A 13,827-nucleotide genomic window follows, 5' to 3' on the forward strand; every position below is an offset into this window, starting at 1 on the left:
TGATTAGCAGGGATAGAGGGAAGGAGGTAGAGAACAGCAGAGTTTTGAGCAGTGTCCGGAGCTTGGAGGTCCAGCTAAAGTCTGAGCGAGGCATGGAGGCTGTTCCAAAGGGCGGCGCCAGCCGAGGAGAGAGAACGGTCCCCCACTCTACTTGGAGAAGCATTTGTCGAGTTAGAGTGTAGGGTTCCAGGAGGAGAGTATTTAAGGTGGGAAAGTTTGATAGCGTGGTGCCAGAAGGCCTTGTGGATGGAGGGTCTTTAATTTGATCCTTGCAGCCACCGGGAGCCAGGGGAGAGATTTTAGGGTTGCAAAACGTATCCTTGGCTTCAAGCCCAGGTACCATGCAAGTCTTGCAACCCTATTCCAGATTAGCTGGAGGGGTGTGGGAGGAGAGGGAGATTGAAACAGAAAGAGGCTGTTGCATTAGTCCAACCTGGACAGGACCAGAGCTCTGGAGACATTGAGCTTCGGGGGGAGAGGAAGGGGAGGAAAGGACGAATGCCCCTGAGGAGGTAGAGCTGGAAGTGGGACCTTAGTAAGATCCATGATGTGAGGGAGGAAGGAGTGCAGAGTCGAATATGACCCAGAGGTTCTTGGCCTCACAGGATGGTGGGTGTGGAGGGCGTGAAGAGGGGGGCCAGAGGGTAGGAGGAAAAAAGGGGCACAGGTGTCCCCAATCAGAAGGATCTCCATCTTACTAGCATTAAAGCAGAGATCATTGGCGGACAGTCGGAATCAGAGAAGAGGAAGAGGATGTAGTGGAGGGAAGTTTGAAGAAAGTGTCATCATTACACTAGAAATTAGGAGAGTAGGAAATCAGGTGAGCAAGAGGAGCAAGATAGATATTAAAGAGTCATGGCAATAGGATAGAGCCCTGGGGGATGCCACAGGTGGAGAGGGAGGTGGAAGAGAAAGGACCCAATTGCAACTGGGAAAGGCAGTTAGTGAGAAAAGTAGTCGGCCAATACAGTGCCCGGTCAGTGATGCCGAGGTTGTCAGTTTTATGAGGATGGAACGGTTGGCTGTATCAAAGGCAGAGGCGAGATCAAGGAGAATGAGAACAACCATAGAGTTGGACGATTTGAGAGCATGGTTTCAAGGGTGTTCAGGAGAGCCATTTCTGTGCCTCTGGATGCCCGGAATCCAGATTGATGATCATGAAGGCAACCAACAAGATCAGTGTGGAGGGTCAGTTGGTGGGTGGGTCCAACTTCTCCAAGAGTTTACTGAGGAAGGGGGTAGTGGAAGACGACCGACAGTTAGCTGGGCAGGAGGGGTCAGCAGGTGCACAAGGGAGTACTCGAGGGAAAGAACCAGTGGCGAAGGAGTGGTTACTGAAGTCAGCAAGAGACGGGCACTAGAGGAGATGTTGTCCTTAATGGTCCAGTTTGAAGAAGACCTTTATAGAGTGGACCACTTAAGAGACAACCCCCAGTGCTATGTGCAGGAGGGAGGAGAGTGGAGGGCGGGGGTCGGAGGAGAGAAGCCATGGGAGGCTGGGGCAGGAGTTGAGGAGAGTGAGGACAAGATGTCCGGGTTTGATGTGAAATGGGAGGTCAAAGCAGTGCAGAGAACCTGGGTAGGGAGGAAAGAAAGAATTAGAGACTGCAGCTGGATTGGTGAGCTCCAAGCAGATTTTTGAAAAGTTTGGCCATGTTAGTCGCTCTAGAGATGTGGGCCCGCCTCTTGGAGCGGATCGAGAAGTGATTGCCTTTGGAGCAGGTGGCAGACCAGTTTGTAAGAGGGTAAACCTAAGGCCTGCTACTTCCATTCAGCAACTCTGCACTTGCGTTCCGGAGATGCTACATTGGAGTCTTACTAGCTGTTCTTGGATGCAGGTCTTAAGCGGATCCTTATAACAGGGGCAAGGATGTCACAGGCGTTAGGAGAGATGCAGGTTAGCAAGGACAGAGTCCGCGGGAGAGTCAGAGGTGGGATGAAGGTGGAGGCAAAAACAGCAACTGACACCTGCTTCATAGGTCAGATGACTGAAGGAGGCGGACAGTGCTTGGGGTGGCTTGTATAGAGGGACAAGGGGACCCAGGTGGGAAGAGAGTAGTCATACCAAGAGAGGGGGGGTGGAGACTGGATTAGAGATGAGGATGTCACCAGAGAGGTGGGCCACCAGGGTTTGACTGGCAGAGTGGGTCATGGTGGAGGGAAGTAAAGAGGGAATCACAGGATACGGAACTGGAGGTGGATGATTCAAGGGAGTTGAGGTGGATGTTGAAGTCACCAAGGAGGAGGAGTTTGGAAGAAGAGGTTGAGGCAGGAGGTGAGGTCAGCCCATTCAGAGAGGAAGAGATAGGGGGCCTGTAGATAGTGGCAAGGGTGAGACCCCAAGCTTGCAGACAAGGCATTCAAAAGATTATGATTGATTAGGTCCGATAGAGCCAGTGACCCACGCAGGGAAGCTCAGGACCACTCCACCTCCATGCCTGTTGGTCGGGGTTTGGAAAGGCTTTTGTAGCCCTCAGTAAGGAGTGTCAAGAGCAGTGACAGAGCCGGCATTGAACCAAGCCTTGGTAAGAGCGAGGACATCTAGGTCAAAGTGTTTGAGAAGGCACCAGATGTCTGAGTGTTTGACAGAAGAGCTAGCATTCAGGACAGCTAAATGAAGCTAGTTACCACTGTTGAGGTTTTCTGTGGGGAACAGGGGTTTGGTACAGCCATTGGTGGTGGTAGAGTTGAGAGGCGAAAGGAGTGGTAGCAGAAGGAGGTTTATGAGAGGGCAGGCACCGGTCGAGAAGAGTAGGTTGAGAATCTTTGGCCATGATCGTTCCATTGTGATAGACATTAATGATGCACCTAGAGGATGAGTAGAATGCCAGGAGGAATTCCCATCTAATGCCACCATTAATGGGTGGGGAGGAGAAAGGGGAAATGATGAAGACCAAATGGGGGTCCTTAAGTCAGGAGAGGGGACAGGGAAGAGGCTGTCTGTAATAGTCTGCCTGGAAGTGGCATTGATGCAAGTGTCAGAAATAGGTAGGCCTTAGAGTGAGATTTTTTTCAGCTTTTTTACATGATCGAAGAGCAGTTAGAATAGATCGGAGAGAGAGTGCCATGGAAGTAGTGGAGGAGAGAAATAGGGGAACGGCACAGTAACTCACCAAGTGGCCTAGCAGCCAGCCAGGCACAGAAGGAGGTGTGCAATGGAAGACAATCGGTGCACAGATTTAAAAAGCACCCCTAAATTCGAATTTCCCAAAAAGCACCAAATACAACACAGATTGGAGGATGCACAGATTTAAAAGTACACTTGAGTAAGGCACTAACAAGCAGCAACAAGCAAGCAATATGAGAGTTTAAGGCAGAGCCACATATCAAGCTGGCAAGAAGTTAGTTTGCAGATAGGCTAGATGGGAAGGGAGGCAAGATTCAGCAGCAACCAGGCAGAGTGTTGTAGTCCAGGACAGGGCGAACCAGGGTGCAACATAGAAGCAGTTTTTGCCTTGAGCTCCGGATAGGGCCAGACAGGGGCCTCTGTGTGGGCCTTTGTGTTGGGGGGGTGGTTCACACCCGCTTTCTCCTGATATGCCCAGAGGTTGCTCTGCGCCAACATTCAGGAGCAAGCTGTGCAGTAGTCGAGCAACCTCTGTAGCAGCCAATGCCGATGAAGAGGGCAATCATCTTTTAACAAGGACGCTATGTTCAATGTAACATTGCACCACGTGTGCTTTTCAAGTATTGTGCAGACAATTCGGTCTTCCATGCCCTGCAGATGCTGGTGATCGTCTGCCAGTAGTAGAACATAGAATTTTCAGTGTAATCACTGCATAGTGATGCCCAAAGGGGTTACTTGCCATGATGGGGGTCAGTAGGCCTCCGGATGGACAGCAGCATGTTGGTGCAAAGGTGGGGGTGGGGAGAGAGTGGGTCAGACCAGCACACAGATTGCAGGAAGAGGGATGATATTCTGAAGGTTGCCGACGAGGGTGACATTTGCACGACTAGACCTATTGGCCTGCAATGCAGTTTACTTCGATAACCTTTCTAAACTTTACTATGGCCCGGGTGTCTAAAGAATCCCTGAAATGGTATACTTCTTTGCTAACCAATTGGACACAGCAGGTCAACCTGGGCTCCTACATCCGATTCTTTAGTGGTCAATTTTGGAGTGCCCCACGGATCTTCCCTGTCTGCTTTATTGTTTAATATCTACATCCACCCACTGCTGAACATTCACATAATTCGACATGCAATACCATTCATATGCAGACAATACACAAGTTTACATTTGGCAAAAACCACCTGTGGAAGCAATGGACAGAGTAATCCTGTGCCACTAAAATATAAAGTTGGATGCTGGCGAATAAGTCCCAACTAAATCCATCAATAACTGAAAAAAAACTCGCAAACACCTTAGTGCGTTTCCTGCCCAGCGCTTTGAGCTTCCAAACATGTTCTCATTCAGGTAAATAACCTTGAATGCATCTGGCATGCATATTTAAATTGTAATTTGCAGTCAATTAAATTGTTAAAGCCATTTATTTCAATTTTTATAATGTGCCACTTGCCCGTAGGCCTCCGGGCACACAGAAAACGACAAGACAGAATGAAAAAGCAGTTGGGGCTGTTAGGAGAAAGAAAGGGAACCGGGTGGAGGAATCTTCCACCTGGTTTGAGGTTGAAGTGTGACTTGGTAAGTTTCTTAAATTCTGCGAGGGAATTTGCCAATCTTGGGTCCAGTGGAAGCTTATTCCAGGCTGAAGGGGCTTGCTGTCAAACCTGGTGAGCTTGAACAAGCTTGTACGTGTCTTGGGACCGTAAATTCCGACTCGGCGGCTGGATGGCTGTGAGGCGGTCTGCCAGGTATTGAGGTGACTCATCATTCCAACATGTGTGGGTCAGTGAGAGAAGTTTGAGCCCAGAGTTTTATGGGCAACCAATGAAGCTCCCTCCTGGCCTCAGTGACCTGATCTCTGCAGACTAACCATTTTGCATGACTTGAAGTGCTTTGATGTTAACTTACAATGCGCCAAGCAACAAGCTATTGCAGTAGTCCAGGAGTGAATTCACCAGGGCACAGATCTATTGCTAAAAAATATGTATGGGCGAATGTAGTTACTAATGTAACCACAGGTGGCCCGAGTACGAGCAACCTGTGGCTTCATGGTGAGCTCGGCATCCAGAACAACCACTGTCTTGACACTCCTGGCTATGATTTTTCTGCCAGAGATGGTATAGCCCTCATAGTCGGTGTAAGGTTTTTGAGTCTTTATCCTGAGGCAAGCATCAGCAACTCTTTTATCTGTACTCAGATAAAGATAATTGGTTGCCATCCATGCCTGGATAGACACGATTGAATTAATCACAAGAGTGTCCTGAGCATACAGTTTAAGTATGACCTGAGGGTCATCAGCGTAGTTGGTATACTGAACACCCAGGTCATCCAAGAGGGCAATAAGGGGCATGATGTAAATGTTGAATGGGGAGAACACCACAACCAGAGGGACCCCACTGGTGATCGCTGCTGGTAGGGAGCTGGCACCATCCGTTGCCACCCTTGCAGTCCTGGGACCCAAGAAGGATGATATCCAGAGTGTGGCTGTGTTGATGCAGTGAGCCAGATCCTCTAACCTGGCCACCAAACAAGGAGTGGTCTACCACGTTAAAGGCAGCAGAAAGATCTAATAGCATGAGAAGGGCTGTCTGACCTTTATCCACAATGCTGACAAGATTGAATTTTAGGTCCAGCACGGCGGTCACTGTGCCCGTCTCTAAAGCCAGATTGCCATGGGCCGAGGACGTTAATTTCAATGAACTCTTGAAGATGGGTATATGCAATACGATCCATAATCTTCAGCAAAAAGGGAATATTAGTTACTGGGCAGTGCTGTGGTGGGATGCAGGTTATTCTTCAATAATCGAGTGATCCATGCTTCCTTAAGTAGGCAGGGCACATGACCTTCTGTAAAAGAATGGTTAAAAGGTTTGGTTACCCAGGGGGGCAGAACATTCATACAATCCTTAAAGATGCCGGAGGGGCAGCTCTCATACAAAAAGGTGGGCTTCATTCCAGCCATGATCTTGCAGATTTAGCGTTGGTGCAGTGTTTAAAGTCACATTTGACAGGTGATTGTTCATTTTGGGTAGCTGGATGATCAGGGGGAGAAAGGAGAGACCTTCCTAGTGTTGCTGAACAGGGTTTGTTGAGCCAAGATTGCTGGTTGATGCCCAGTGATTTCAAGGTTGAATTCATCATGGATCATTTGACGCCATGCAGAATATTGGGTGCTGCATTACTCAGATTTACCCTCAAATTCTTTTAGAATTGAGAACAAATTCCTATAGCTAGATTTGGCAGATGCAATCCTGCTGTTGAAGCTGGATGATTTTGCCTCAATAGCTAGTTTAAGGTTTTTTCCCTGTTTGTACAGGAAAAGGGTATGAGGGGGAAGGGTGCTTCCACCAGTCTCTTTCTTCATTTCTTTTCAAACACCTAAGTGACGGAATAGTTGAATAAAACCAAAATGTTTGATTCAGCTTTCACGATCTTCAATTTTTCAGGAGCACGAGCCACAATGGCGCAATTGATATTTGTGGTAAAATGAAAAGCCAGATCATTAGTTTGAAGGGTTAATGAGGGGATAGCCTGCCTGCCGGTTCGATTGATAGCTTTTGTGGAGTTATATTTTTGATGTTTCTGGTCATTTTAAACTGTTTAGATCCAGCATCAAGTCTTAGTGGTGGTGCTGGCTGAAGTTATTCACTATTGAGTGATCGGACCAGGGACATTGCATTACAGCGATGTTTATGACCGATAGGTGATGTGTAATTACCCAGTCAAATGTATGTGCCCCTTTATGGGTGGGAGCGGTAACCTTGTGAGAATCCAATTTCACTCATGACGGAGAGAAGAGCGAGGATAGTTAACCCAGGGATTAAAGTCTCCTAGAACCATCACTGGAGATTTAGCATTAGTAATGCTATTGAGAAAACTAAGGAATTGTTCTTCAAAGGAGGGGATCTCTATATGGGTCGGGTACATATCACCAGAATGGTAAGAACTGTTCTCATTAGTTTTTAATTTTGGCCAGAAGGCTTTCGTAGCCATTGGGAGATTTGTGGGGAACATGCAAGTTGAAATGTTTAAACAAAATTGCTACTCCTCCACCTCTTTGATCAGGGCGATCGGCACTAACATTAAGAATTCAGTCGGGATGCCCAGGGTAGCACTGTAAGTAGTCGCTTCTTTTAGCCATGACTTATGGCAAGGAGATCAGGAGTGGTTTCAGTGAGCAAATCGTGAATTTCTACCCCATGTAGCACAAGAGCCTGTGTTAAGGGGAGAGAAAAGCTCAGGGAGGAACTCCGAGAACTATGGAGAGAATTGAGCACCCTTGAGGTTTGGACAGAAAAAGGGATAGGGCTGTTCATGGCATTTATTGGGAATTCAGAGGCCTCTTGATTGTCAAAGCCCAATTTTCATCTTAAATTGTTGAAACACGTATCACTTGTTTCAGAGAAAGATCGCTCAGTGGTAGGTGGCACTCTAGTTAACTCTAGGTTGGACTATTGCAATGCCTTGCTCATGAGGTTCCTAAAAGGCCAAATGCAGCATCTGCAGGTTGCTCAAAACATAGCTGTTAGGCTCATTTTCTCCTTGCCTAAACACTATTTCTCCATTTCGGAGCAATCTTCATTGGCTACCAGTACAGCAGAGGCTTTTGTTTAAAACCATCTGCCCGATATTCAAATGTCTTCATGGGCTGGCCCCTCCATATCTTTCTTCGAAGGTCCATGCAGATCGCCCACTTCGGACCTCAGAACAACATCTTCTGGTAGTTCCATCATCCAGATCTGTTTCCTGGGGCGACGGGCACTTCTAATGTGAATGCACAGGACCATGGAATTCACTGCCACAATCTTCGGAAAAATGAACCTCTTAATTTAGAAAAAGGCTAAAAAACTTCCCTTTTGAATAACTGCTTGATTATCTGGCCTCCGCTCTATTCTTCTACAATCTGTGCTCAGAAGCCAATTGTTGCTTGGCTTTAATAGATAAACGCGCTACAAGTTTTAAAATCAAATCAATGACTGAGAAAACCATAGCAACTAGCATTGAACATAAAACACTCAATTTGTCCTACTGACCATTAAATGTAGCATGGGCCAGACCAGTGGAAACATTTTTTACCCTAAAGGTCCACAGCTCATTAGCTCTTTTGTTGCATATTGGTCATGGTTACATTCAACTTTAGCAACTAAGGCATCCAATGTTTCATGCATGACCATCTTCTGTAAACACAAGAACATAGCCTTGGAACTGTTTAACAATGAGCACACTTTGACCCACTTCAAAGAACATGGTTTAATTTTACTGGAGGAAACTTGGCTCACAAAACAATTATTCAAGAGTATACTGCTGCTTTCGTCATCCCCCCCCCCATTTAAGGTCTGAGGAAGGTGGGTTGGCAATGTCAGTAAAGATAAACCTTGGAGCAGCTTGCCCTTTGATAATTATGAAGCGAGTTTACTTGCAGTAAAATTAACTATTAAAGATAGAATCATGCATGGCAAAATGCTTAATTGTCTGCTGGAACAGTGTTTCACAACTGCAAAAACTATTTGGCGAGTTGAACACTGTACTCGCACAGTGGTTGGGAGGCGAAAATGACAATATATTGCAGCGGATAACAGTAGTCCATCGGTTACTATTTGTACAAGAACTGTAAACTTCCGATAGACACCCATGCATTGGGTGGACTAGGTGGGAGGACCTCATGGAAATTGGGCCTTGGTGACGAATTCTAAGGCATTTGATGCCGTACTGCACCAATCTACATGACAGCAGCACCAGTCAATCACCAATTTATTAGCTCCAAGTGCCCCCTCCCCCCACCACCCCAACAGATGCTTGATCTCTCCCAAACCCTAAAAATTATCTATGGATTTAAATGATCATGCTTACCACTCATGCACATTATAGACTTCTGTCCAGCCTCACAAAAGAGCAGATTTATATTGTGGGGCGAGGTTCTGGGCTATACAGCCTTTAGACAACCACAGACTTCTGTTACCTTTTACTTATTTTTTACAAAGATAGATGATTCACTCAGTTTAGTGTGGGAAAGGTAAATACAAAAGCTAGGAGAGCTGGTTGCCTGTATCCCCAATAAGGCAGATATACTTGGACCTAAAGATGCTAAAAATGATGACAAGCAAGTGGTATTGAAAAAAGATAAAGATCAAAGCTGAAATATCTTCTGCCCATATACAAACATTTCCTCTTATTGCAAGGAAAAATGTAGTGACCTTAAGGGGTCAAAATATGACAATCTGCTCCAAGAGTAGTTCTAAACTTTGGGATTTACTGAATAAGTTGACAGCACTGCTTAATTAGACAAAGTCCTGGGTTGCTCATATTTCACAAATGTTGAGCAGGACACGAGTAGAAACATTGATGACTCCTGTTAAGCCCTAAAAATCTATTCAACATGTTATATACCAAAGTCCCTCCCCCTTTGCAGATGGGCCATCTTGTTCCCATTTACAAATATATAGAAATAACCTTAGAAATTATAGGCAGATTGTGAATTAAGACCTGCCCAGTAAAATCTGTGGCCATGCTATTGAAGGAACTTGCGCACCATGCTAAGGAAGTGGAGAAACTGTCTAAATTCCAGGTTGGCTTCACAAAGAGAACGGGTACTACTATTAACTGTATTTTACTGGCTATTCTTTTCAAGCAACATCAAGAAAAACAAAACCAGACAGTTGACATGGCAAGTATAGATCGTTCATGTGCCTTTGATTGGCTAGACAGATTCCCTATTAAACAACTAAAGTCGCGGTAGATCGAGAGTTTATTAAAACTTCTATTATTGAACATGAATACTAGAGTCCAATTGAGACTAAACACAGGGTGATTTGTCACAACAAATTATCAGTAAATCTTCAGCAGGTGTGTGCGTGCTGGCACCCATTTTATTTAACATGTATCTCTAATACTTTTGAGTTTTGGGATAGCTTCTTTCCCATTGAGTTGGTTGGCCATTCACAAATCAATTGATTGGCCTATGCAGATTATATTTTTTCTCTCTATAAGGTTTATCTGCTTTTGCCACCTATATATAAAATAACTATCTGGTTATGAATCAGAGTACATAAAAATCCCTGCCATTTACTAGATGAAGGAAACCTAAAATGGTGCATTGGTCCATCGGCACAGGCATGATCTAAACTGCCCAGTGTTTGCACTATCCTTGATTCACCAACTACAATACATGTATCATGAACATTGAAGACACTTAGGAAAAAGATGAACCCCTCATACTAATTGAAATTACTATTCCTTAACCTTTCTCGTGCTTACACTTACTACAATACGAAGTGTTTTCTGGAGTATCCATGTTTGTAGTCACAAATTGGAAGGTAGGATTTGGAAGCAGGTTCTTGTTTTACTGAGTTCTGGCAAATAGTATATCAAGATACAACCTTGGTCTTGCTTCCCTCAAAAAAAAAAAAACATGTTATATGGCGTAAGCTCACTCAAACTTACTCTTCAAAGCAAAGCTGTTCCAGTAATAAATTTTGCTACGTAGGACGCCATCGTATAGTTATTGGGCGTCGATTATGGACCCTGTTCAGGTAAAAAAAAAAAACACAAACAGTACTAGTGCAACACTGGCAAAATTACGTTTTATGAAGTTTCAACAGAGGGAACCTATATCGTACATGGGATTTAGATTTAAGCAAGTGAAGACTACAGAAGTATTAGGCCCTCTATTGAAGATTGATAAGCTTAAAATAATGTATAGATTGCAAACATCCGGTTTTGAGAAAAGAAAATGAAACATCGAAAAGTAAGCTCACATGGGAACTCAAATGCTACATTTTCAAATGGTGTTTAAGATGAATATACTGATGGCTTATTAGGTGTGCATTTTATGAAAGGAAAACCAGTGTCAATTACCAATTTGAGAAAACATCTAGCTCAATTGCATGATATTGTAGCTGGAACTATCAATTCTTTTTTCCAATGATTGTGAAAGGGTTATACATTCTTTTAAGCCTTAACAAAGTACAAAAGTAAAATATGCTGCCACCTTTACACTTCAAGTTAGCAACTTGATGCCGTAGGAATGGAGCTCTTCAGGGATTGTTTATCGAACTCAACGTCGGATTAACAAAATACTATCCTCTCAATGTGGAGAATGAAGTACCCAGAAGAGGGTGGGAGCCAAGCCTCTAACACAGACACCTAAACTGGCCTAGCAGTGTGTCGATCTAGGATCTGAAGGAGCTTCACCAACAGTACAAAGTATGAAAATAGAAGCAATGTATAAAGTTACGCAGATTGTATTTTTAAACTCCATGTCCCCAACCCAATCTTTGATACACAGCCTAGTCTAGATATCAATGCAAAGTTTCCTTTTGCGAATTACCAAGCTGTCATTAGTTGGACAAAGATTCAGCACTGCAGTCTTTTCACAGCTCTAGTATGTAAAATACTTTTCAGGCTAAACGGTGCCTTGGATACAGATAGCCAATATTCTAACTAGTAGGTAGCATTGAATGGTGTGCCAAACTGGCACTGCAATATTGTTGTGGCGGCTAGATTGTGTTCAGGTAGGCGGTTAGAAGTAAAACATGTACTGTAGCCCAGGAATATAGTACTGGGTTTTAGGAGAATCCGAGCTGAGTGTGGGAGATACAACAGAAACAAGCCGGAGTGGCTTGTAAGTGTTGCCTTCACGAAGGTGAATCTGCGGTTTGTGTGTGTAAGGTGGTTTTGTGAAAGTGCTCTTCAGATCGGTCATGTGCATTTGAGACACGCATGGATAATGCAGGCCCCACTGAGTTTAAGCAAATAAAGATTGTGTGAATATGGACAAGAGTAGCAATACTGAAACCAAGCACTGATAATTAATGTGGATATCATTTAGAGGGTTGTGGTCGAGTTACGTAAGACTACATAGGTATATATCTGCAGAGCAACTTGGGAAGTGTGGTGTGGGAGTCGAGCTCCACAGGACCGACAGGGATGTATTTTCACCAAAATGCCAGGGGTAGCAGAAGTGAAATCACATCACCCTTGACCTGACACAGGAAGTGATGTCATTTGACCCCCACCCCAAAGTGACATTATAGGACGCGATGCAACACAACCTTTCACCCCATTGACAAAACAGCAAGTGGCACCACACAGCATTGTTTCCAAGTACACTACAAGAAATATGGTTACGATTTCACAATGTGATATACATGTCATACAAGAATGGATCACCATATGTATCATTGATATCTGTGTATAGGCCCAAATTACTGTGAATACAAGCAGATGTCCAAGGCCGAATGATAATGTGTTATATAGCACTTGCGCTTAAGCACTTTATGTAGAACAAATGTACATACATTAGTACCAACACAGGTTTGTTGATATTGTATCGACCTCAGAAGGATGAAAGGCTGAGTTGGTGTTTAAGAACAGACTAAATCTATGCGTCTAGCAATTGCATTGAATTCCAGAAAGATACATTTGTTATTACTATTCTTTGTTATTTAGGGTCACTGCTCAAAATGTTACACTTGTGGAACCCCTGTCCCCCCCCCCCCCCCAAAAGGACTGAACAAGAAAGCCAGCCACTCCAAAAACAAAGCCGCATAGTGAAGGCCACAGTTGAGGAGCTTATAAAAAAAAAAATATTGTTTAAACATTTTGGGGTAGCAAGGGAGACCTCAGGTGGTGACCCCCAAATGACATCCCCTAGGACCTAGCTGTTGTAGGTGTGGAATTACAGACCTTGTGTAGTCGCAGGGAATGTTACTGCACAGTTTGTATGCATATAGAATGAAAAGACGACATCTGAACGCTCTTCCTTTTGCGCCAATAATTGTGAAACTTACCAAACTGAAGAGGTGTTGCCAGATAAAGTAAAGCAATATCATTGTTGAAGTTGCCTCTAGTATTATACTGTGGGTGAAGCTCCACACGTGCTACAGATGTAGTTTGTTCGATCCCTTCCTCAACAAATGCATCATATTCTCCAGCAACCACTATCAACTCCAACAATTCACTCCTGAAAAACAGAATGTCAATATCATGCGTTAGTGCAACATCCAATACATTGAGCATGCAATTGATGAAGCCATTCATGGTGATTCAATTTCCACAGAAAGGATTCTGCAAGAACACCAGTTACTGCCAATTCAAACAGGGGCACAACTCTGAAAATAGACTTCATCAGATCAAAACTACTGCTCCGATGGGCCAAGCACGGGTGGGAACTTCCCTCCGCTCTGGATGAATACCACAGACCTTGTTCTATATAGGGACAGTCTTCTCCCCTGTGCAACAGCCTTTGTGCCCCCACTGGCCTCCCCTTGATGCTGGGGAACTTTGCGGTCTCAAAGTAAGCAAAATGTGCTCGACAACCTCCCAGAGTTCTAGCCTTGCCTCCCACCATCTACTGGATAGTACGGGAGGGCAGGGCCCCCTGCGGCTAGGTAGAGCACCCTCTTCTGCAGTACCATCAAATGTTTTCAGTGGACTCTGGGTGTTCAGGCGTCACTTCTGTTGGACAAAGCGTTAGGTCAGACTCTCCTGGGTGAGTCTATGAAAGGAGACTGGAAAAGGAAAGTGCCTCTTTGCCTCCAAGCTCACCCTCTACTGCATGCCGAGATTAAGCTTTCAACATGCCCCTGTCCTGCATGTTCTTTATTGCACCCGGCATTCTCACTTGAATACCCAGTTCTACCATTGGCAAGGAGGGCATGGCCACCTGCCTCCTGCTGCAGCAGCCTGTCCTGCTTGATGCAGGTCCCCAGCCTTTGACACTTCCTTGTTACCCCCCCTACCAAGTTTGGGGTTGGCTTTTG

General features: G+C 44.9%; 1 protein-coding gene across 1 annotated transcript in view; it reads right to left on the reverse strand.

Moving 5' to 3' along the window:
* OVCH1 (ovochymase 1) overlaps positions 1–13,827 on the reverse strand; it is a 1,424,491-nt gene that overhangs the window by 1,083,220 nt on the left and 327,444 nt on the right. The window contains exon 5 of the mRNA XM_069628530.1: positions 12,856–13,028. Coding sequence (XP_069484631.1) covers positions 12,856–13,028 — 173 coding nt within the window. The remainder of the gene's footprint in view (positions 1–12,855; positions 13,029–13,827) is intronic.

Source organism: Ambystoma mexicanum, chromosome 12 (genome assembly GCF_040938575.1).
Source record: "Ambystoma mexicanum isolate Mex_15411 chromosome 12, UKY_AmexF1_1, whole genome shotgun sequence".
Lineage (NCBI taxonomy): Eukaryota > Metazoa > Chordata > Amphibia > Caudata > Ambystomatidae > Ambystoma > Ambystoma mexicanum.